Source organism: Chiloscyllium plagiosum, chromosome 24, assembly GCF_004010195.1.
Source record: "Chiloscyllium plagiosum isolate BGI_BamShark_2017 chromosome 24, ASM401019v2, whole genome shotgun sequence".
Taxonomy (NCBI): Eukaryota; Metazoa; Chordata; class Chondrichthyes; order Orectolobiformes; family Hemiscylliidae; genus Chiloscyllium; species Chiloscyllium plagiosum.
In genome coordinates this window covers 43,387,022-43,411,924 of record NC_057733.1, presented here as the reverse complement: position 1 = coordinate 43,411,924, position 24,903 = coordinate 43,387,022, and the positions used below count along the sequence as shown (strand labels likewise).

Here is a 24,903-nt window from a genome sequence, read left to right as displayed (position 1 = left end):
ATCCAACACAGCCCCATTTGCCAGAATTTGGCCCATATCCTTCTAAGGATTTTCCTGAAGAAGGGCTCATGCCCGAAACGTCGATTTTCCTGCTCCTTGGATGCTGCCTGACCTGCTGTGCTTTTCAGCAACACGTTTTCAGCTCTGATCTCCAGCATCTGCAGTCCTCACTTTCTCCATATCCTTCTAAGCCCTTCCTATTCATTTGTCCGTCCAGGTGCCTTTTAAATGTTGTAATTGTACCTGTCTCCGCCACTTCCTCTGGCACCTTGTTCCATATATTCCCCACCACAAGTGGTGAAGAAGGCATGCTTGCCGTCATAAGTCAGTGGCAGCTGTATAGGACATTGGGAGGCCACTTTGACAATAAACAGTTCTGGTCACCCTTCAATAGGAAGGATGTTGTTAAACTTGAGAGGATACAGAAAAGATTTACAACGATGTTGCTGGGATTAGGCAGTTTGATTTATAGGGAGAGACTGGATAGGCTGGGGATTCTTTCCCTGGAGCATCAATGGCTAAGAGATGACCTTATAGAGGTTTATAAAATCATGAGAGGCATGGACAGGGTGAATAGCTAAGGTCTTTTTCCTAGGGTATGGGAATCCAAAACTAGAGGGCATAGGTTTAAGGTGAAAGGAGAAAGATTTAAAAAGGACAGTGGGAGTTAATTGAAAACAGTCAAACTGGGAGGGCTGAAGAGGGTGAATGTTAAATTCATGGGACATTGAGGGAGCTGGTCAAAAAAAGTCAATGGTGCTGTGCAACAACATGACCAAGTGCAGCAACTATTGCAGGAGTCTGATAGCATTCAGAGTGAGAGAAAGAACTTCTCTTTTATTTTACCTGAAGGGCAGGGATATTGAAAATGGCAGACCTCAAAACTGCAGCACTCACAGCACTCTAGCCATGGGATATCTGGCCAATAACACATAGAGACTAATGCTTTTTGTATGTTTTTTGAGCATTAAATAGACATGTCTGCAAGTGATGGCTTTCTGCTGAAGAGAGAATATTCAGCCCTTTCTTCATCCCTTCTTATTGCATCTCTCCCTGGTTAAAGTTTCTCTGACTCTTTACAGGTACAATATGCATTAGTTTTTCACAAGACTTTACCAGCCTGTCACTGAATTTATATCTGCAGTTTTCTTTTACTATCGCAGTTCTTAATTTAAAGAAAAACACATTTGGAATTAAAAGTAATACTTTGGGGTTCTGATCCCTTCTGAGAACATAATTAAAGCTTAGAAACAAGCCTAGAATTGGGATTTTATCCATGACAGAAAATGAACTTCTATCTTGGATAGCAGAGAAGCATTGGCACAGAGTCCAGAAGAAACAACAATAGTTAGTGGACAGCCATTCTGACTGGGAGGGCTTATTCTAAATTTGAAAACGGAAACATAGAAAATAGGTGCAGAAGTAGTCCATTCAGCCCTTCAAGCCTGCACTACCATTCAATTTGATTATGGCTGGTCATGCAATCTCAGTATCCCACTCCCACTTTCTCTACCTACCCCTTTGTATCTTTAGCCGCAAAGGTCGCATCCAGTTCCCTCTTGAATATATCTAACAAATTGGCCCCAACAGCTTTCTATGGAAGAGAATTTCACAGGTTCACAACTCAGAGTGCAGTCTTTTTTCCTCACCTCAGTCCTGAGTGGCTTATCTCTTATCCTTAGACTGTGACCCCTATGTTCTTCCTGCATCTAGCTGGTCCAGTCCCATCAGGATTTTGTATATTTCTATGAAATCCCCCTCCTCATTCTTCTAAATTCCAGTGAGTATAAGCCCAGTCGATCCAGTCTTTCCTCATATGTCAGTCCTGCCATCCTGGGAATCAGTCTCGTGAATCTTCGCTAGGCTCCCTCAATAGCAAGAATGTCCTTCCTCAAGGTATGGCCTCACCAAGGCCCTGCATAACTGCAGGAAGATATCCAAGAAACAGTAAGATACGGTCAGAGTAAATTCATGGCAGTGGAGCAGTACAGTATAGTTTAGCATACAATACATTTCTGATAGGAGGAAATGTGAGCTGTCTAGTTATCTAAAATGCAAAAGCACGGAAAAGAAAGGGCAATGTGATTTCAAATTGCAAAATGAAACTATAGGTAATTAGATTGACCTTTCACAGAGTCAGCACTGGTACTTACGATCTGATATCTTCCTATCTATGATTTAGTGATAACTTCACAGAGAAACATCCACGTTTTGGGACACCATTATTGATGTAATACAAAACCACATGACTCATCAGAAGGCTTATTAAAGTGTTAATCTAATTCTGGAAAATTCAAGCTCTTGTGCAAATTATTGCCAATTCTCACCTATTGTCATGTCTTCACATATAACTTGCTTGAAAAATAACACTTTTACTTAACAATTGATCACAGATAATTAAAGTTCTCTTTGGCAGCACAGTCACTTCTTTCCAAAGCTGCAGCTGTTCCAAGAAATTAGTTGTAATACTTTAACTAAACAACAGTACAGAAATTAAGCCCTACATTATTATCATTTAGCATTTGGCATACATTGCTGTAGTTTTGCCTGACAACCAGCAAATTTAAAGTACATGATAATGGCATGGAATTGGAATTAAAGAAATAACTCATTTAATTAGTGCCTTTCATGACCAAAGCATGCCCCACTGTTGGGGAAATACTGTTGTTCAGATAATCAAGGCTCCTCTGCACAGTCACTTTGCTGCTTGAGAGACCTTTCCTCTGTACTGTACGGCCTGCTCCACAGCTTCAACACAGAAACAAGGATGTAACAAAATGATAGGAAAGAAGAGAATTAAAAAGAACAGAAATAACAGCTGGGCAGGATTATCTGGAACAAGGGATTTGCCATGAAAAGCAAAACTGAGCAGTAAGCTACCTTTAAAGAGGAACTGCTCAGCTAGAGTTGAGGGGTATTCCCTAAAATGGGAAAAGTAGAGCAAACAAATCCAAGTTCCCTAGGTGAAAAGGAGACAGAAATTAAGATAAAGGAGAAAAAGTGTGCTTATGAAAAGTGTCAAGTACGGAATAAAATTGAGAATGAAGAATATTACTGAAGGTTCCGAGGGGCAGTAAAAGACCAAAGCAAAGAGGAATTATGGGAAAACACTGACAGCCAACATAAAGCGCTGTCTCAAAGTCCTCTGTGGTGGTATTAATAGACGACAAACAATAAAAGGAGGAGTATGGCCAAAGTAGGTTCAAAAATGGGATTTACACCTGAAGGCAGGAGGCATGGCTGAGGGGTTAAATGAATAAGAGAAAGATGTTCCCCAGGTCATGGTGACAGACGAAGGAACACAGTCAACAGAAGAGTTCAAAATTAACAGGGCAGAAGTGTTGGATAGGCTGTTGGCACTTATAATTGACAAGACAAGGCTCCAATGAGATGCATCCAAAAATTTGAAAGGAGAGTGGAAATTACAGGAGCATTGACCATAATCTTTCAGTCTTTCTTCAACGGTGGCACAGTGGTTAGCACTGCTGCCTCACAGCACCAGAGACCCGGGTTCAATTCCCGACTCAGGCGACTGACTGTGTGGAGTTTGCACATTCTCCCCGTGTCTGCGTGGGTTTCCTCTCACAGTCCAAAGATGTGCAGGTCAGGTGAATTGGCCATGCTAAATTGCCCGTAGTGTTAGGTAAAGGGGTAAATGTAGGGGTATGGGTGAGTTGCACTTCGGCGGGGCGGTGTGGACTCATTGGGCCGAAGGGCCTGTTTCCACACTGTAAGTAATCTAAACTCAGGTGAGGTACCAGAAGGTTGGACAACTGCAAATATTATGGCTTTGTTCAAGGAAGCTTGTGAGGATAAGCCCAGCAATTACGGAGCAGACAGGTTAATTTCAGTGGTGTGGAAGTTTCAAGAGATAATTGCTGGGGATAGAATTTGTAGTTACATGGAAAAAGGTGGGTTGATTAGGAAGAATCAGCAAGGATTTATAATGGGGAAATCATGTTTAACTAACTTGTTGGAGTTTTTTTTGAAGAGGTAACAGAAAGGCCCAATGAAGGTAACACAGTTGATGTGGTGCATACGGACTTTCAGAAGGCATTTGATATAGTGTCATAAAAAGATTTGTGAGGAAATGATAGTTTATTGAATAAAAGAGACAGTAGCAGTTTGGATACAAAATAGTTTGTGTGATAGAAACCGACAATAATGCCCGATGACTATGTTTCAGGCTTGAGGAAAGTTTATGGAGCAGTTCCCAAGCGGTCAGTACTTGAACTCTTGCTTTCCCAGATATATATTAATGATATAGATCTTGGTGAGTAGGGGGCAGTTTCAAAGTTTGCAGATGACCCAAACCCGGAAGAACTGTAAACTGTGAGGAGCACAGTTTAGAATCTGGAAAGACAGACAAGTTGGTCAAATAGGCAGATTGGTGACAGATGAGTTTCATTGCAGAGAAGTGCAAGGTGATGCATTTTGGTAGGAAGAACATTGAAACACAATAACAAGAAGGGAGTACAATTCTAAAGGAGCAGAGGGACCTGGGTGCATATGTGCATAGATCATTGAAAGGGCCAGGACAGGTAGAAAGAGCAGTAAGGAAAGCATTCAGTATTCTCAGCTTTATTAAGAGGGGCAGAGATTAAAAGAGCTAGGAAGTAATGTTAAAATTGTATAAGACACGTGCTAGACCCCAATTGGAATATTGTGTACAGTTCTGGGCTCAACATCACAGGAAGGATGTGAACACGTTGAAGAGAATGCAGAAGATGTTTTCAAGAATCAATCTGGAATGAGGAACTTCACTTATGTGAATGGATTGAAGAAGTTGGGATTGTTCTCCTTAGAGAGAAGAAAACTAGCGAGTTTTGAGAAGATTTGTAGCTCAGCATGAGGTTCTGGATGTAGGTTTGCTCGCTGAGCTGGAAGGTTCGTTTTCAGATGTTTCATCACTATACTAGGTAACATCTTCAGTAAGCCTCTGAATGAAGCACTGGTGGTGTAGCCCACTTTCTATTCAGATGTTTGAGTTTCCTAGGGTGAATGATGTCATTTCCTGTGGTGACATCATTTGCTATGTGATGTCATTTCCTGTCCTTTTTTTCAAGGGGTGGTAAATGGGATCCTAAGAGGAGATATGATAAATGTTTCTAAAATCATGAACTGGCAGGATAGAGTAGAGATGGCGAAATTGCTACAATTTGTATAAACAACAGGAACAAGAGGGCATAGATTTAAAGTGATATGGAAAAGAAGTAAGGGTGAAGTGAGAAAACCTCTTTCACTCAGCGGGTAGTTAGTGTATGGAACGCAGTGTCTGGAAGTGTGGCGGAGGCAGATTCAAATTAAATATTTAAGAGGGCATAAGATAATTATTGTGTTTAAAAAAATGTGCAAGGGTAAAAAAGCAGGAGATTGGCTGATAATGATGCTCATTTAAAGTGCCGTTACAGGAATGATGGGCCAAATGGCCTCCCTCAGTGCCAAAGCATTTCTGTGATTTCATTACATTAGCAATGAGAAAAAGAAATCATTTGGTATTAGTTGAGGGGTAGATATGGTCCAAGACAGCAGAACCTCTCCTGCTCTTCTTTAAATGGTGTCTGTGGTTAATTTGCATCCACCTGACAGGGCAGACGCAGTCCTAATTTAATGCTTCAGGCTGTACTCAACACTCTGGAATGAGATCCAAAGTTACTTCAGATGTGAGAGTGTCGCCATTGAACTATGGCTGATACCACAACCTCTTAATGAATTAAACTTTAATGGGCGGTACAGTGGTACAGTGGTTAGCACTGCTGCCTCACAGCACCAGAGACCTGGGTTCAATTCCCACCTCAGGCGACTGACTGTGTGGAGTTTGCACATTCTCCCTGTGTCTGTGTGCGTTTCCTCCGGGTGCTCCGGTTTCCTCCCACAGTCCAAAAATGTGCAGGTTAGGTAAAATTGCCCGTAGTGTAAGGTGTAGGGGCATGGGTCTGGGTGGGTTGCGCTTCGGCGGGTCGGTGTGGACTTGTTGGGCTGAAGGGCCTGTTTCCACACTGTAAGTAATCTAATCTAAAAGTAAACTTCATGTTCTTGGCACAGGTATAATGCAATTTTCTGAAATGCATGCCAGCAACTAACAACACATGTAAATCCCTGTACTGGAGTTGTTCATTAACACATTCGTACTGTGTTTCCTGTGTGGGTAAGGCAGTATAAAGAATTTGGTTGACAGTATACCATAAGAGCTGTTCCCCCACATTCCCACCCAAAGAATCTGTTTTGGGGTGCCAACTAATAACATGGTTTAAGGAATAAAGAGTTGCATATCCAAATTTTTAGATGATACTCAGTTAGGAGGGATAGTAAGCAGTGCAGTTGGACGCAGGAAGTAACAAAGAGTTGTAGAGAAAACTGATGGCAAACTGTTCAATGTGCACAAGGGTGTGGTGATTTACTTTGACCCCAGGAAATATAAATAGAATACTTAGCAGTGGTACAAAATTTAGAAACTGCAGGGAGGTAAAAAACATTGTGAAACCAAGTTGCCAGTTATTAAAATCCAGTAAAATGATATAAAATAAAAAAATCAATAAAGCTAATGGAAAGTTAGCTTTTAACTCACAAAACTGCAATATTAGGTCTACTTCTCAGGCAGTCTCCCCGCCCACTTGCTTTAACTCTACTTTGATTGGTTCTGAAATGATAGATGAGTCTAAAGTATGACCTAAAGCCAATTTCGTATGCAGAGAAGATGATACTGGGGCAGATCACATATTGGGAAGTTTGTATGCTCTCTCTCTGATGCCACAACTTTGTCTCTGCATGTTCCCATAAGTCCCTCGATGTGCTTGGTCCATTCCTAAATTTTTAATTTTGCTCAATCACAGGCAGGGACTTCCTTGAGTTGACAGCAAGCCTGCCTTCTTCTGGAGTGCTTTGAGGACATCCCTAAAGCACTTCCATGGTCCTTCTGGGAATCTTCTGCTACAGCCAAAGTTCTGGGTAGGATAACTGCTTTGGAATCTGGTATCAGGCATTTAAATGGCATATTCTATCCAGCAGAGCTGATTCTTTGTGTGATTATCTGTTGAAGCTGGACATTTGGCCTGGGAGATGTTGGACCACTATTTTTGCTGCCAGATTTGGAGAGTGCTACAAGGTTGTATCCAGTCATGTCTACAGTATTCCATTTGTTTTTGGACACTGCATCTGAGGAAGGATGCATTAATCTTTCAGGGTGGCAGCAAAGATTCGTCAGATTAATACCAAGACTTAGAGTGAATTTATAATGCCTGTTACTTAAGCATTGTTGTAGTAATGATAATGGTCTTGTAATTAATTGTTCCACAGAGATTGATTAACTCAGTGGGTTAGTTGATTTAAAATGGCATTATAAGCTGTAAAAGAGACATAAAAGCACAACTGATTTGTGTGTGAGCAGCTTGACAAACGACAGCAGACAAACTGACAGACAGAGTGGCAATATTGTATACAGCATATGGAGTTCTCTTAAAGGTGAGACACAAATACAACAAACACAGTTTTTATTCCCCTGACTATAACAAACTGGTCTGATTGAGGTGTTCAAAATGTTGTAAGGATTTTGTTGAAAGATTTGATAGGCTTGATAATGGAGAAACAGTTTCCTTTGGTGGGAAATCAAAGGGTGGGGGGTAGGGGGGGGTGTGGGGTGGGGGGGTGCAGGTGGCCATCCTTACATTAGAGCTAGGCCATCAGGAGCAAAATCATTGAGGCACTGTTTCTGCACAAGTGTCAGCTATGTCCTCATGTACAACATTCTCTACACTGAGCCCAAAATGGCTTTGGGCTCTAGTCTTAATTTTGCAGAGACTCAGAAGCAAAAATATAAGTTTACACCAATACGGTACTGATGGAAAGCTGCATTCTTGGAGATGTTGTCTCTTGGATGAATTTTTAATTTATCAATGATCTTGCTCTTTGTGCACCTTCTCTGCAGCCGTAATATTGTTATCCTAGTTCTGTTCTATCACCCTTATGCACTTTGTATGGTATGACCTGCCTGTACTGCACGCAAAACAAAACTTCACCGTACCTAGGTACATGTGGAAATAATAAATCAAATCAAATCAAAATTAAAGTCAGTGCTGATTTGATTTCTCAAATGCACATAAAAGATCCCATGACAGTAATTCTGGGAAGGGCAGGGGAATGAATCCAAGTGTCCTAGCCTGTACTTATTTCTTTATTAGCATCATGGCATCAGCTGTTCAATGGAGTTCGTCATGAGCAAATTAGTTGACACAATTCCTATGTTAGCACAATGACTACATTTTAAAAGTATTTTAATGGTTGTACAGAATTCAGGATATTGTGAGGTTGTGAGAAGTAAGATATAATTGCAATCTTTTATTTTCTTTTACAGATCGGTGGATGTTTTCAGGATTGAAAAAGATTTTTAGGTAATAATACAAGGTATATCGAGGAATGTCTGTGATCTAGTTGAACTGTGATGCAAACATGAGGAGCTGAAACACAAAATACTTCTCACAATCTCACATGGTTTTTTTTACGGATCTAATGATTTTGCATTTTAGAAATAATGGATAAATAGAGTTGCATTTGGGATCTAACAAATGCACTTTATACAAAATTTCATGGACAACTAAATAGAAGCAAAAAACAGCAAAGCCAGAAGAAAAATGGTTTAGAAAAAGTGTCAGAATTCTACTGCAACTCTTATTGACAATTCTCTAAATTAGTATCCCCAAATTATATATCAGAATATTTAAAACTGACAAGATATAAAGAACAACTGGTCCAATTATCAGTACCCATATAGTGTTGATATATGAAGCAGCAAAACATGCCAAACCCACACAGCTATTTTATCGGAGAGTGAGAAAACAGATAGAAATCTGAGCCTATTAGGATAAAGAATGTCTGGAAATCTGTGACCCAGTAGGTGATAAAAACTAGTCCAGGAGACCATATTAACCATTATGTGTTGTGCCTTACTGCATCTAAATGACTGAAATAAGTCTGGTTCTCTCTTGAAAGAATACTACAAATCAGCATTCACTGCAGAAGCCACCAATCTATTATGCAGGTCTGCTATTCTAACACAAAGTTGAGAAAACATTTAATCTTACATAGCTAATAAGCATAACTCCTGATCCTCCCTATTAAAATCCATTTTAAAACATATTTTCAGGTAAAGACAATCTAGCTTCTTTAAAATTAAATCTACCTTGATCAAATCACTCTGTCATTTTGCTTTTCTGTATTATATATACTCAATTGTTTAATCCTATGTTGGTAATTATGGTGTTTTGAATTGAATCAATTCTCTGGTTCTTATTTCAATTAATTGCCAAACCTTAATGTACCCTCAACCCCTTCCCCAAAACATGTGGGGGTCCCAAAACTAGACTATTCCAAATTAAGCCTCACTAAATACTGGTAAATGAGAAAATAGTTTTGTTTCATAGTGAATTGAACTTGGAATACATCCTAAGAGTCTGTGTGGGCCTTAAACCTTATAGAATGGGACATTGAAGACCCAGATCTCTTTCTTTTATCAACAGAATCAATTATTATCCTGAAGTGAGCTTACACCGATCTAAGTTAAACATAATTTAGCAAACATAGAAACATTTTCCCACTACATTGAGATTTTGCTTACCCAGCTAAGTATCCTCTAGTTGCAAAGCCCTCACATAGTGAGTATCATCATAAACATGAAAATCATTTCCCAAACACCAGATTCTGTCCTCAATTGAAGATAGTATAAAGCAAACACTGATTTGTGTTTTTAAATGAAAAGATATATGACTCTGTATGATGTAAATGACATAAACTGGACTTAAGTTCAGCTGCAGACTAGTCAATGCTTCTAGTGTTAATGAAAACAAAATTGGATAATTTAATATGACCCTGGTGGATATGGTGGATAATATGGTGGATATTGATACAATTGGACTTCACAAACTCTTCCAGGATGTGAGCACAAACATCAAGGCTAATGCATTGGTGAGCAAGTGCTGCATTGTCAGAGGTGGCATCTTTCAGATGAGATATTGAACCAAAGTGTTGTTTCCCTTGTTAAGAGGATGACAAAGATACCATGTCACCATTCGAAAGAACAGTAGAGCGGCTATCTCTGGTATCCTGGCCAATCCCTCAACCAACTTTAAAAATAAAAAAACCATTAATCATTATTATGTTATTATCAACAGGCGATGTATCATTCTATAAAGATTCATGTCTTATGATGGGACATCAAAAGTTGTGCACAGATGGCTGCCTGATCTTTTTTTAAAAACTGTGGCTGCATTTCAAAGGTGCTTCCTTAGCTGTTAATGATGTCCTTACGTCATTAAAGGCACAATGGAACTGCAAGTCTTCCTTTTTTACATGCAGGGACAAATTGGAAAATTTGTTTGTATTAACTCTCTTTCATGTTATGAAATGAGAAATAGTGAAGGAAAGTTAACCAAAAATTTAATGTAATGTTAAAGTACAAAGGAAGTAATGCATCAAACTAAATATACCAAAAAAGGAGACCCTATAAAGCCATGTAAGATAGAGGAGCAGAAATAACGCCGTTCAACCATTGAGTCAGTTCTGCCATTCAGTCATGGCTGATAAATTTCTTAATCTCATTCTCCCGCTTTCTCCCCGTAACCTTGATCCCCTTGATACTCAAGAACCTAACAATCTCCATCTTAAATATACTCAATCACCTGGCCTCCACAGTCTTGTGGCAATGAATTCCATAGATTCACCACTCTCTGGCTGAAGAAGTTTCTCCTTATCTCCATTCTCAATGGTCTTCCCTTTACTCTAAGACTATGACCTCAGGTCCTAGTCTCTCCTACTAGTAGAAACATCTTCCCAACATCTACTCTGTCCAGGCCATTCAGTATTCTGTATATTTCAATTAGATCATTCTCATCCTTCTCAACCCCATTGAGTGTAAACCCAGAGTCTTCAAATGTTCCTCATATGTTAAGCTTTTCATTCCTGGGACCATTCTCATGAACCACCTCTGAACATGATTCAGGGCCAGTACATCCTTTGTGAGAAATGGAGCTCAAATCTGCGCAGAACACTCCAAATGTGGTCTGACCAGAGCCTTAAACAGCCTCACTTTTGACTTATATCTTGTAGATGATGAACAGATATTGGGAAAACAGGAGTTAAATTCCTTGCCACCAAATTTCTAGTCTCTGACTTGCTCTTGTAGCTGCTATATATATATGATTCATTTTATGGTCAATGGTAACCCCACCCCCGCCTCGAATGTTGAGTGGGGAATATAGTTTTAGTATTGCCATTGAAAATGGAGGATCAATGTTTAATTCTCTCTTATTGGTAATGATCATTGTCTGGCACTTGTGGGGTACAAATGTAACTTGCCACTTAAAAACCCAAGCCTTGATATTACCTAGATTTTGCTGTCTACGGATACAGACTGGTTCAGCATCTGAGGAGTTGCAAGTGATCCTGAATAATGTACAATCATCAGGAACATCTCGACTTCTGACCTTAAGATGAAGGAAAGATCTTGATGAAGCAACTAAAATTTGCTAAGCCTAGGATCAAACTGAGGAACTTCTGCAGAGATGTCCTGTGGCTGAGATGTCCTTTAGTCCTCCCACAACCACAATCAAAGGCTAACGTGATATCAACAGCAATCTCTCTCACCACCCCCTTAGAGTCCAGGTCCTTCGTCCATGTTGGAACTCAGGCTGTAATGCAATGAGGAACTCAATGAACTCAGCAAAACCCAAACTGAATATTAGTCAGTTGGTTATTCTAAGCACATGCTGCTTGATGGCACCATTGTTGACCCCTTCCTTTGCTTTGCTGATTATCAACAGGGGATTGATAAGGTGGTATTTGGCTGGGTTGGTTTGGCCTACTTATGGTGAACAGATATAGCTGGGCAATTTTCCACATTGTTGTGTAGATGAATGAATGAATAATATTTTTTATTGTCACATGTATTTTACAGTGAGGAAAACAGTAAAATACAGTAAGAAAAAAAATTAGAAAGTGTGGAAGCCATTTTGTTTTGGCTATGGCTTCCGTCCTGGTTAAGGAACCATTTTACTGAAGTGCCCCTCACCCAGCAGAACAGTACTTGACATATAGCTGTGAGAGGCTGTCTCGCAGACTCCTGTACATAGCTTAGCTCCTCTCTCACTAGGAGGTAGTGTTAAAGTGTAGCTTATCTGTTCAAGGTGCCACAGTTTGCCTGCTCACTGTTTCCCCACTGTGGTGTATTGCTAGAGCATGGAGCGTAGTTGCTCAAGCATGCTTAGCCCCGTCAATTAGTTTATGATATATTGCCAATGTGTATGATTCCTCTAATTAAGGACGTCTGTCCTACATTTGTTAAGGATCTCTGTAAACAGCATGTTAGATGATAACTTTCAATCCTGTTCACTAGTGGAATGTCTAGCGTCAATTAGGGCTGACCCTGAGAGCTGAACCCTGATTCAGTACCTCCTTGAACCATCCTGACACTTTGTCATTAACAGTCAGCCTGTGTCTCAGCCCAAGTCTTGTTTCCTTTAAAATCCTATAACTTTCTGCTGTATTTCGTAGTTCTACTGAGCCACTGTTAGGACAGTGCTCTTCTGATGCCCTTCTGCTGTCACTTCACTGCCATCAGTGCCAGGCCCAACCAATGACATAGTCACCAATCATCAGGCACCATCACTCACCACTGAATCTAGCTTACTGACATCACCTCTGCCAATGAAGCAGCTGCTAATGCTAATGCTAATGTGCTGGAACAGCTTGGTTACGGGTATGGCTAATTATGGGAGAAACGTCTACACTACCATTGCTGGAAAGTTGTCAGAGCCCAATAACCTTTGTAGCATCCTATGGCTATAACCATTTCTTGACATGGTGTGGAGTTAAATGAATTGTTTGAAAAATGACATTTACAATGCTAAGGGCCTCAGGAAGACGCCCAGATGGATCATTTACTCAAAATTCTAATTGAAAATGATGCAAATGCTTCAGCCTTGTCTTTTGCTTTGATATCAGGGTCAAAAAGTGTGGTGCTGGAAAAGCACAGCTGGTCAGACAGCATCCGAGGAGCAGAAGAGTTGATGTTTCGAGCATAAGCCCTTCATCACGTTTGTGATGAAGGGCTTATACTCAAAAAGTTGACTGTCCTGCTCCTTGGATGCTCCCTGACCGGCTGTGCTTTTCCAGCACCACAACTTTTGACTCTGATCTCCAGCATCTGCTGTTCTCACTTCCTCACTTTTTCATTGATATGTTGAGCTTCCAATCATTGAGAATTGGGATATTTGTGGAGCCCCCTCCTCCCATCAGTTGTCTAATTGTTGGCCACCATTCATGGTTGGATATGGGAGCACTGCAAAGTTCATATGTTTATTTCAAAGGGAATAGAACATAAAAATATGGAGATCTTGCTAGTTAGGCACTAGTTAGACCACAGCTGGAATACTGTGAACAGTTTTGGCCCCCTTGCCTAAGGAAAATAATATATTGACATTGAAGGCAGTCTGAAGAAAGTATACTGGGTTGATTCCGGGGGTGGAGGCACTTTCTTATGACAAGAGGTTGAGTAGGTTGGGCTTGTACTCACTGGAATTTAGAAGAATAAGAGGATACGTTATTACTATATATAAGATTATTAGGGGGCTTGACAGGACGTATGCAGAGAGGGGTTCCCAATTTAGGAGAGTCCAGCACCATATAGCACAATCTCAGAGTAAAGGATCACCTATTTAAGACAAAGATGAGGATGATTTTTTTCTCTCTGATGGCAATCAATCTATGGAACTCCTGACCAAAGAGGCCTACCGAGGCTGGGCCATTAAATATGTTCAAGACTGAGATGGACAGATTTTAAAACAGCAAAGGATTATGGGGTAAAGGCCATAAAGTGGAGTTGAGGATTATCAGACCAGCCGTGGTGTCATGGAATGATCAGTAGACAAAAATGGGCTAAATGGCCGACTTCTGTTTATACATCATATGGTTTCATAGGTTATGGAATAGCATAGTTTTGTCCAGAGAGGGCTTAGTGGGTATAGTCTGGATGGTTAATCCAGAGACGATGTTCTGGGGACCTGGTTTGAATCTCATCATGGCAAATGATGGAATTTGAATTCAATAAAAATAAAATCTGGCCTATATGTGACTTCAGACCCACAGCAATGTGGTTCATTCTTAACTACCCACTGGGCACTTAGGGATTGGCAATAAATGCTAGCCTAGTCAGTGACACCCTCAGTCCATGAATGACTTAAAATAAAAACTACAAGAATGCCTCTCTTGTTTGTTATGTAAATAGTCCTATGTTGAAGCTGCTCGAGTTTGACACATCCTTGATAGGTATACTTGATGCTACTTCTGCCATGCTCTGCTTCACTGAAGTAGGGTTGCTCTCTCAGCTTGATGATAATGACAGAGTGGGTATATGGCAGATCATAAGATGACAGATTGTGGCTGAATACAATTTGGCTGCTGATGATACCCAGTGCTATTGATTGCACAGTTTTGAGCTGTTAGATCTGTCCAAGGATTGCGCCATTTAGCAAAATGGTATTGACAGATTTGATGGAGGATATCCTCAACTTGAAGACAGGATTTCATCTCCCCGAGACTGTATGGTGGTCACTCTTACAAATACGGTCATGGACAGATGCAGCCCCTACAGTTAGATTGGTAAGAAAGAGGACAAGAAGGTTTTTCCTCTTGTTGGTTCCTTGATATATTATGTAAATCAGTCTGACAAAACTTGGAATTACAGGTTATGGTGAGTGGTGAGTAAGTAGAGCTGAGTGCAATGAAAAAATCAGCCATGATCTTATTGAATGGCGGTGCAGGCTCGACAGGTCAGATGGCCTACTCCTGCTCCTATTTCCTATGTTCTTAGGTTATGGTTTTTTTAGGATTTGGCCAGTTTGATCAGTAGTGATGCTACTGAGTGCCCTTGGTGATGACATTGCAGTCACTCACCCAGAGTACATTCTGTAACCTTGCTACTTTGAGAACTGTTCAACACAGAGAACTGATTAATCAGCTGGGGAGGGGAGGAATAGGTAGTAATCAACAGGAGGTTTACTTGACTATGTCTGATCTGATACAATGAGACAACATGGGATCTGGAGTCAATAATGAGGACTCCAGGGCAGCTCCCTCCCAACTGTATAAAGCTGTGCTAGTGCGTCTGGTGTGATTGTCAGGTTGGTGGAACAGGGATATACCCCAGAAGGTAAGATTCTATGAGTAGAAAGTGAGGACTGCAGATGCTGGAGATCAGAGTGGAGGGTGTGGTGCTGGAAAAGCATAGCCAGTCAGGCAGCATCCGAGGAGCAGGAGAATCAACGTTTCGGGATGAACCTGATGAAGGGCTTATGCCTGAAATGTATGATTCCATGAGGATGACTATACCTGGCTCTAGCTTGGCTAGTCTATCGGACAGTTGACCCAATTTTCACACCTCTCCACCCACTTTGTTAGTGAGGGGGACTTTGCAAAGTTGTCAGGGCTGGGTTTGCTGTGGTCATTGCCGGTGCCCAGGTTAATACCATACGATCCATCTGGTTTAATATTTTTCTTTCGACTCCCTGCCATTTGATACAACTGAGTGACTTGCCAGACTGTTTCAGAAGGCAATTAAGAATCAGCCACTTTACTGAGGATCTAGACTCACGTGTAGGACAGAATTAAGTAAGGATGACAGATTTCCTTTCCTAAAGGATATTAGAGAACTGGATGCACCTTTAGGACAATTGATAGTGGTCACATGGCAGCCATATTCCAAATTTTATTGAATTCACATTTCCCCACCTGCCAAGATACGGTGACACTAGAACATTAGCCTGGGGTTGGTGATTATTAAATCCAGGACGTTACAGGTAAGCCACCACCTGTAGGAAATAAGTCTACTAATGTTATTTCTTGTTGACCTTTGGCAATGATGTCATATTTCTAGGCCAATCTATGCTAACTGAATGAGTAGAAGGAGAATTAATTTACTTCATTCTTGAACTGTTCATGACACTATAATGTGTTAGAGGGTGAGAAAACTGCTAATCATTTCTCCACAATTAATCAAAACAGAGAATGGCATTCTAGTATAAAATCTTCACAACACTTTATAAGTCCTTTCAGAAATTGTGGTTTTTATGGACATTTATATGTTAAACATTACCTGAGAATTCTGTTCTATGCTTTTCCATCTGATTGTGGCCAGATCCCGACTTCAGTAATAAAATGCAGTAAAGCATTGTACTCACAGTTAGGATACAGGATATAAATAGGGCATGTGTAACTCAAAATATTTTTTGTCAAAGTTATTCACTGCAAAGTTTACTCACTACCTCCCTCTATCAGTTTGAATAAAATCCACGTGTGAAACAACCACTATCACAACACCAGAAAACAGAAACTGATGGAGAACCTCAGTACATCTGACAGTATCTGTGGAGAGAAGGATGAGTCAACATCTCAGTGACCATTCTTCAGAACATATTGTAGCTGGGCAAGTTGGTATTTATGTTGGAGATTGGGGGTGGGGAGGGAGGGGGAAGGGAAAGAAGTGAACAACAGGTGGAGATGGAGCCCAGAGACAAAACAGCAATTGAGCAGAGAAAGCCCTGACAAAGGGCCTTTGCCCGAAATATTGATTTTCCTGCTCCTTGGATGCTGCCTGACCTGTTGTGCCTTTCCAGCACCACTCTAATCTAGACTCTGATTTCCAGCATCTGCAGTCCTCACTTTTGCCAGAGAAAGGAATGGATAATGTTGAATGTTTTGACTTTGATAGGTTGCCACATGGCAGATTGGTTAACAAATCAGAAATGTTTGAGACTGATGGGCCCTTGGTAGCATGGATTAGAAGTTGGCTAAAAGATGGGTAATTCTCAGACTGGAGAGAAGTTGAACGTTGTGTTCCCCAGGGATCAGTGTTGGGACTGTTTTTGTTCTGCTTTATATATTGGAGATGGGTTTTGATCACTTGGGCAAACACCTGGCTGATGAATTTCAATGCAGAGAAATGTGAGGTAATGCATTTTGGTAAATGAAACATGGAGACACAATATAGGCTCAATGTACTACTTTGAGAGGAATGTAGGAGCACAGGGACCTCTTGGTTCCGGTGCAAAATTCTCTGAAGATAATTAGGCCAGTTGAAATAGTTATCAAGAAGGCTTATAGGATCCTTGGTTTATTAATAAAGGGCAACACGGATAGATATGGTCATTGTTACACGCTCACTGAAGCACAGTGCTGGAAATTCCTACATAACAAAACCTTGGGCGCACTTTCATTGCATTAAGTGCTGCTGTTCAATCACCACATTAATTCCTCAAAGAAACCATGGATGGGCGGTAAACATCAACTTTGCCAATGATGCCTAAAAGAATTAAATATATATTACATCTGAAAAACTTTAACAAGTATATTTGTATTATTTAGCGTGGCCTGTACACATGGTATGATTTTTAGCGCTGCTTTTATCAGTGTTTACACTCAGTCAGAGATTTCCACGCAGAGAATGATTGATCATACAGTGTTCAAACTTGCTTCCTTCCCTCACGTTCTCTAACTTCCCTGTCATTTCTAGTAGAATTTGTCCTCTCTTCTGAAAAGCAGAATCTTTCTTAAGTTCTGTGACTCACAGGAAATGCGTGTACTGCTAACTGTCCCCACCCTCTGGCTCAGTGGACTGTTCAGTAACATGTATTTTGCAAACGAGGAGTGTCGTTTCCAAGGAGACGTCCGATGAGTTGGACGTCTTTTTGGAACTTTTTCTAATAATGCCTGATGAAGTTGATGATTCATTATGACAATTCCAGCTTAACACACGAAGAAAAAAAAAGTATGTGTACGGTAAAATACTTCGGCTGAAATCTAAGTCATCGGCGTTTATGATAAGGCAGAAGGCAATTCGGCCCATTGAGTTCATGCCGACAATAGTTGAGAAGATGAGTGAAGTTCGGAGCTCGATGGAGTTTATGAATTCTGTGCATTTACCCAGAGTGTCTGTTGCCTGTTGAAAAAAAGGTTCAATCTAAACCGAGGTCTCATTGAACTCAATACCGCTGTTCTTTTAAATTGTGTTTTTTTAACACTAAGCACATGGTCACGACATTGCCTTCCAAAGTCTGAGACAGCCCTCTATTGAACTATAAAAGCCTGCAGTTGTATGACATAGTTGAGACGATAGAGTTTCACAGTGTTTTACTGTGGTTTCCTGGTATTTGCTATGAATAAACAGCTGTGCTTACATTTGCTTTGCAGCTATGGTAACAGAACATTGGGGGGCGGGCAGAGTTGTAAATTACGTCAAAGGAACCTCCTTTAACTGTAGATAAACAGTGAATGAGAACTAGAAAACGGTTCTTGTGCAATTTCAAATACTTCTCATGGCTTTCATATGTGGAATAGCGGGACGCCTGATGAAATGGTTTTAAAAGTAGAAACTACATTCATTGTAATAAATAGTCAAAATAATTTGAATTTATTTCTACTTTTTTGTTAGAATGTGCATATATTACTCCCATCGATTCAAGACTGCGTTTGTTGTCCTGTTAGTACAAAATTCTAGATATTTGCAGGGGATAAGGTGCAAAAGCCAGGCTCCGAATTAAAAGCACTGGAGTTACTGAAGCTTCCAGACATGCAATCAGTTTTCTTACACCTAAGTTAGAATTATGTTTTTGGATTTACTTTCATGCTAAATAAAGTAGTTAAGACGTTGAACGTAAAGTTTTTTTTTCAGCTTTAATTGATTCTCTTGCTGTATCTCATTTTCACATCGGTTGAGATTATTTGTGCCTGACCATTTATTTAGATGCCTGACTCCCGTTGGTGAAATCTTGATGTTTCCAATTATTTGCACCACTATTTATCATAACAAAACTTGCTCCATCCTCCATCAATTACATTAATTATTGCTGGGATATTGATTCATTTTTGCCAATTACACATACTTGTCATTCCAAGATATCATTATTTATCTGTGAATCTTAACAGTGAGTGTTTGCAAGCTACTTAATTGAAGCAATCACCAAAGGTGAACCACAATCTATCCTCATCCGACAAGTCACACACATACATTTATGTAGCTATACGTTTACACACTTACACCAGTATCACTGCACATTAGTTAGGACAATCCCTTTCTGAACTTGAGGGAGAAAATGTTAATTGCAGTACCCTGATATTAGTTTGAGCGAGATCCAATAACTGTATAGCCTAGGGTACAAACCTAGATATAAACTTAGGATGTTTAATGAATATTTTCACTAAACTAATAGAGGAGGCTTTTCTATTTGTTCATCTGGGATATTCATTTGACTAAGTGTATGTAAGTTACATCAAACAGTGAAAAGAGCTGGGATCACACATATTCCAACTTCTTCTGTGCAGGAAAGAATGGTTACTAAACGAAGCTATTATATTACTTACCTCACTGTGTTGAAATGAAATTGAGCTGCACAAAACATTATGTTCTATTTTGTTTCAGTACTCAGCATTAATCTCAAAAGTTGGTCGAGAATATCTTATATTCTTATCCAGTGGAAAACATTTTATGTCAATAAATACCTTACTGGGTTACTCAGAGCCCTTAACTGGAAAATTGCTGCTGAATTCACATCATAAGTAACTGAATGCAGCAGTTAATGTAATTTAACATGATGGGAAGCAATAATTTGTAATAGAATTCACTGTCAGTTAAGGTCAGTTTGGAATGGAGCCAGGTCCAAGGCAGACCTTGGGTGTGGGTAGTTCACATCCGCCAGCACTACGTATGTGTTCAATACATTGATCACTAGTGAAATATAGAAAGCAAACAAGACTAATAATTTGTCCTTGAATTTATACAGGAAAAGCAGCATGTCTGTCAACCATTACAGTGTTGTATACATCGTCATGCTTTCCATTGAAACAAAATCTTTATATCTTCATTCAAATGGGTGTTAAATGAGTATGCGGTTTCTAATATGTTTTCTAAATCTAGACCATAATTTGTTCTAGGAAAATTAATATTTTGAGATAGATTAGATATTTAATAATGTCTTTACATTTCCAGTGCTTGTTAAATTGGATGATATATTCTTACAGCACAGTGGAAAAGCTTATGCAGTGTACACAATCAAACCACACAACCACAGCTATTTAAATTTATCAGCATTCCCAGCCATTCACATTTGCGCATATAGTGGCAAGTGATTACTGGCACAAGCATAAATTGATTTCAAAAGAACACATTTCCATCAAGCCAGAATTGACTGATGTTGCTGCCCTAGATGAAGGGGATTACATTGCTGAAGGCTTGAGTGAACAGCTATTGATTTGAGTATAATCATCAACACAGTACCAATGATTGAAGCTTTCAGCTGCTTTTGGATAACTACCAGCTGTTACAAGCACTCCCTTCATGGTCAACCTAGCTGAGTTCATTGTAAGTTATAGCTTACATTACAAACTCAGCCTTTAAACACTTAGTACAACCATAAAAAGAGATTGCATAGAAGATTCTGCTTTATTGCTATAGGCTTTTAAAGCTATACTGAATGAAAGATTTGTAAATTGGACAGCATTTTAATGGAATCACATGCACAGTTCCAAATGCCATAGGGGTTATGATAATGGTGTTCGAGGGGCTCTACTAGAGTCCATTAAGTATTATATGCTAAATGCAGCTAAGTTTGGATACTTCTCTGTGAATTATCAATTTGTGTAGTTTTAAACTTATATTTTGAATACAAAAGAGGTACATAAATTGTTTGGAATCCAATTTAGTGCTTATCATTAAAATTATATACACTGAATACACATAATATTTTTGTCCCTTTCTAACCATGTAAGAGATCCTTCTTATTCATAGAAAGCACAATTAAATGTTTACACAAAAACTCTAGCCACTAGTTAAGCATTACAGGAAATAAATGTGTGAAAACAGAGGGGTGGTGCTTTGAATGGAAGTCAATAGTCTGTCTGTTTCAGAGAAACCTTTCCAGAAAATAGCAGCACTTGAAATTGTTCGAACAATGCACAGGATTAAACCTCTTCAAACATGGTGATGTTGGTTCTTGAGTATTTGCATCTGTCCACATACCAGTGTGGTTTAACTACAGTGTGGTCAAAACAGCTAGAAATGTGCAGTACTCTGAATATTCTAATGAAATGTTGCTACACTGGTGTGTTTTAAATAGTTTAATATGCTAGCTACCTTCAGCCCCACAATCATATGGGATGCAAATACTATTCCATTGAGCTAAGAGTGATATAGAGCATGCCTTTTTCTGGTAGTCTGCTAAAGCAGTAATACCAAGTTGGTCCTTAAAAAAAATGGAACAGGACAACATTGGAGGCTGATTGAAAGCAGATTTGTGCTTTTTACATGATAGTGTTTGGAGGAACCTGACAAAGTAAAGGCAGTGATGGATATATACATTTGGAACTCCACTTTGTCTGACATATGTTTCAAACTATATGTTTCAAACACCATCTGGTTGAAAAGCTCCACCAGCAACAGATGACATATTTCAGAAACGAAGCATGCAATTTTGTTGTCATTAAAAATAGTGCATTTTATTATAAATTATTGAAACTTTTTTATAAATAAAAAATGAGTGCAAATGTTTCTGTTTCTTCAAGCTTAGTTATCCAGCCAAGAGGCTATGTGGTTCTTCGAAAGTTCATATGGCAATTTCAGGATTATACTGGAGCGTCATAATCCTTGAGGAACTGTCTGACAGGCACAGGCAAATCTTGAACTTTACCAGATACCTCCACATGTCCGTTTACAGTTTTTCTGCACAGGTGCTGCAGTGTTGAAACACTAGATGAGAGAGGTCTGGAGAGCACCAAAGGAATTTTGTCACCCCCAGAGTAAATGAAATAAACTCTCTTCACATTCCCTGAGTCTGTAGACTTTGAAGGCATATAATGGTGGATCAATTTTAACACACAGTCAAACTTAGGAACGGTTTGGGTGCTTTTAGGGTCCGTTTGCAGAAAAAATGAACAGTTCTCACACTGTATCCTCAGATTCTTGGTACCCGATTCCGTTTTAACACTAAGGGTAAAGAAATGCCTATTGTCTGAGCTGTCCCTAATGAGAAAAGTTCCAACTGGCTCGGGGCTGAGGAGGATGTTCGCCTCCCCCCCATTCATTGTACTCCAGTAAAAACCACTCTCTTTCAGTTTCCGCACAGTGTTCACAATTAAGTTGTACTCGTTTTTGGAAGAAAACGTCTTCAGTCGGTAAGAGAGTCTTTGTGCCGGGACATCGACAGGACGGCTCATCCCGTCAAACTTACTGTATGTTACCATTGCAGATACGTCCAAATATTGGAAGTTCAGGAAGAATTTGTAAACTTCTGCTAAAGCATAAGTGGCTTGTTGATAGGTTTCCCGCCTCTGTGAAAATAGAGAGAAAAAAATGCCAGTTAGTAACTGATACTAGAATGTGTATAACCATAACGTTTAACTAGGCAATGCTACAGCAGATGAATCTACTTTCAGTACACAGAGCGTGCTGTTTAACAAAAGATGGAAATGTTGGGCTCACTCAGCAGGATCTGAAGAACAAACGAACGAACTTTTTAGACTTTCACTCTCACAATAGTAGGAACGGTGGAAGTTGAAAGGTTTGTTTGTCTTGTTTCAGATGTTGTGTAAACCTGCTTAGAGTTCCCGGCACTGTTTTCATGTCCTTGCTAACATTCTCACTAACATGAAAAGACATGACCTTCTCAAAGCACATAATGCATGAAGCTTCTCCCCCGTGTTTATTAAAAGTTCCCAACAAAAACTCCAGGATAATTCTATTCTTGCTTTTTAAAAACCCAATAAACTACATTCGAAGATTCCCCATAAAGTTCCCAACTGCACACGGTGGGAAATAGTTCCAAAGCAAGACTGACAGGAAATCCAGGCAACTTACCTTCAACTGTAACTTCTTTTGTTCCTGTTCAAATCAACGCAGTAAAATCCTTCTTTAATAAAAAAAACTGAGGATTGAAGCTGTCTCAGGTCGGTAGTGGAGAGGACCCAAGGTAATTTTCTTTTCAGTCTCTGAGCCAGTGTGTGTGTGTGAACCACACAAATGCTTACGTCCAGAGGCACTCCGTCTGCTTGGCTCCTTTCAGATCAATGCCCTTTTAAATGTATTTCAAGAAGTCGATAAAGTTTGTGTGTGTGGGTCGATCAGACGGTTGCCAGACTTCTCTAGAACGGTGCTTATCACGATCTCTCTGATACCTTCTAACAGACTTGCTCTGGGAGCTTGCCTTTATATTGTGTTCAAGCTCCGCCCCTCGCGTTCCTGGAAATGCATTAGTTCTGGTAACAACGTGATTCAAAAAGAAAAAAATGGGCGATTTGCCAGAAAAGGGAAGTGTCTAAAGAATACGCTCCTTTACGGGCATTGATTTTGAACTAGTGCTGGGGGAGTCTGAATCAGTGTTTTCATTCTTAGAAGGTGAGAGGAACTGTTAGATTCCCCTCTCTAACCTGGGCTCACCCCCTCCTGCCTGTCACATGCTGCTAGCAATGACTTACAAACGTGGTATATTGTCCTCGATTCATAAAAGATTAAGCGGCCCAATGTTAGGCACCCTCTTCCAGTAATTTGCCTCTGTCAGAGCTCGCTTGTAATTTCATTCTCTCTTTCATTCACAATGTGTAATGCTTTCCTCCGTCTCCTTTTGCGATATTTTTGACTCTACCACTCACTCTCTGCGACTCTTGTTTCTCATTCTTAAAGTCTGCCCATTATCTTGCCTTCCCCCCCTCCCGGTTGTTTATTCGCGTAATGGATCAGTTATCCCGGAACTGCAGGCTCTGACCTTCAGTAAGAGTGGAATTTTGCTCTGAATAAGGAACTGATGAAACGGGGAGAAGAGAAATCCCTGGCATCTGCCCGGAATGCATCAGAAAGCAGAACGAATGGCCCTCCAGAGAAAGCCTCTCAAGTGGCTCAGCTCATCTTTTCTATTTTGGTGGGGCTGGATGAGTGTAACTAATTCTATGTAAATTGTCACGAAGCTGCTCTACTGCCACCTCTCGAGTCTTGTCACAAAGAACTGGTGGCGCCATCACTTGGTACAAGGCAACATTGCATCGCCCCTCTCCATTCAAAGTCCGGGAGAATTGCAACTTTATTTTCCCCACTTTTTGCAAGTTCCCTTTCCGCTCGAAGTCACTTAAACTAATTTAATCACAGAAACAAACTTATTCCCTGACGTGTTCAGACAACGAAAGTTCAACAGCGCTACCGGGAAAAATATATATAGACATTTTGAACAGAAGAGTCATATTCGACTCAAAACGTGTACTCTTGTTTTTCTCCGACTTACTAAGTATTTCCAGCACTTTCTGGTTTTGGTTATTATGAATACACAAGGGATGAAATCAATCGTGTTCAGAGAGTCCTTGAAGGTTCGAAGCGGAACCCTGAGCTTCTCAGCTGGTTTCTTCCCGTATCCTCTTCACGTGGGGAAATGTTGTGAAAGTTGTAAACTTGGCTTCCAAGAATGAGCCGTGGGGAGAGGGAAGGAGATTGCCTAGATTTCCAAGGCAACAGAAGGAGTTTCCAAATTCCGCTTTCGAAATGTGAACGGCGCTTCTGAGAAGAGCAAACGCCGAGCAATAATTGAAATATGATTCATTCCCTAATCTCGGGATGGCGCATGGAGTAACCCGAAGCGGTGCGGAAGAAATACTCGCACATTTTCCATTTCTCCAGAAGGCACCAAGTTACGGTTTCAGGTTATTCTGTTAGGGAAGAAATGTTTCTATTTTTACTGAGCAAAGTTTACTCGTTTGTACCTAAATAAACCATGTAGAAATTCTGGCAAAACGCGTCTTGTGAAATAAAATGTCTCGTTATTTATGGATTAAATAAACCTTTAAAGTTGCTATATTTGTAAGAAAAAAACCCACAGCAATTTATGAATG

General features: G+C 40.0%; 1 protein-coding gene across 1 annotated transcript; it reads right to left on the bottom strand.

Annotated features, from left to right (window-relative positions):
• Positions 1 to 21,509: 21,509 nt before the first annotated feature.
• socs3b (suppressor of cytokine signaling 3b) lies at positions 21,510 to 23,210 on the bottom strand. Its single transcript, XM_043714927.1, has 2 exons — positions 22,889 to 23,210; positions 21,510 to 22,362 (listed from the first exon to the last, which is right to left on the bottom strand). The coding sequence occupies exon 2, from the start codon at positions 22,273 to 22,275 to the stop codon at positions 21,658 to 21,660; it is 618 nt and encodes a 205-aa protein (XP_043570862.1). The 5' UTR covers positions 22,276 to 22,362; positions 22,889 to 23,210; the 3' UTR covers positions 21,510 to 21,657.
• Positions 23,211 to 24,903: the final 1,693 nt, after the last annotated feature.

What these genes read in the sequence shown, in the direction of transcription:
- socs3b (XM_043714927.1), bottom strand. Translation starts at nt 22,275, where the DNA reads ATGGTAACATACAGTAAGTTTGACGGGATGAGCCGTCCTGTCGATGTC.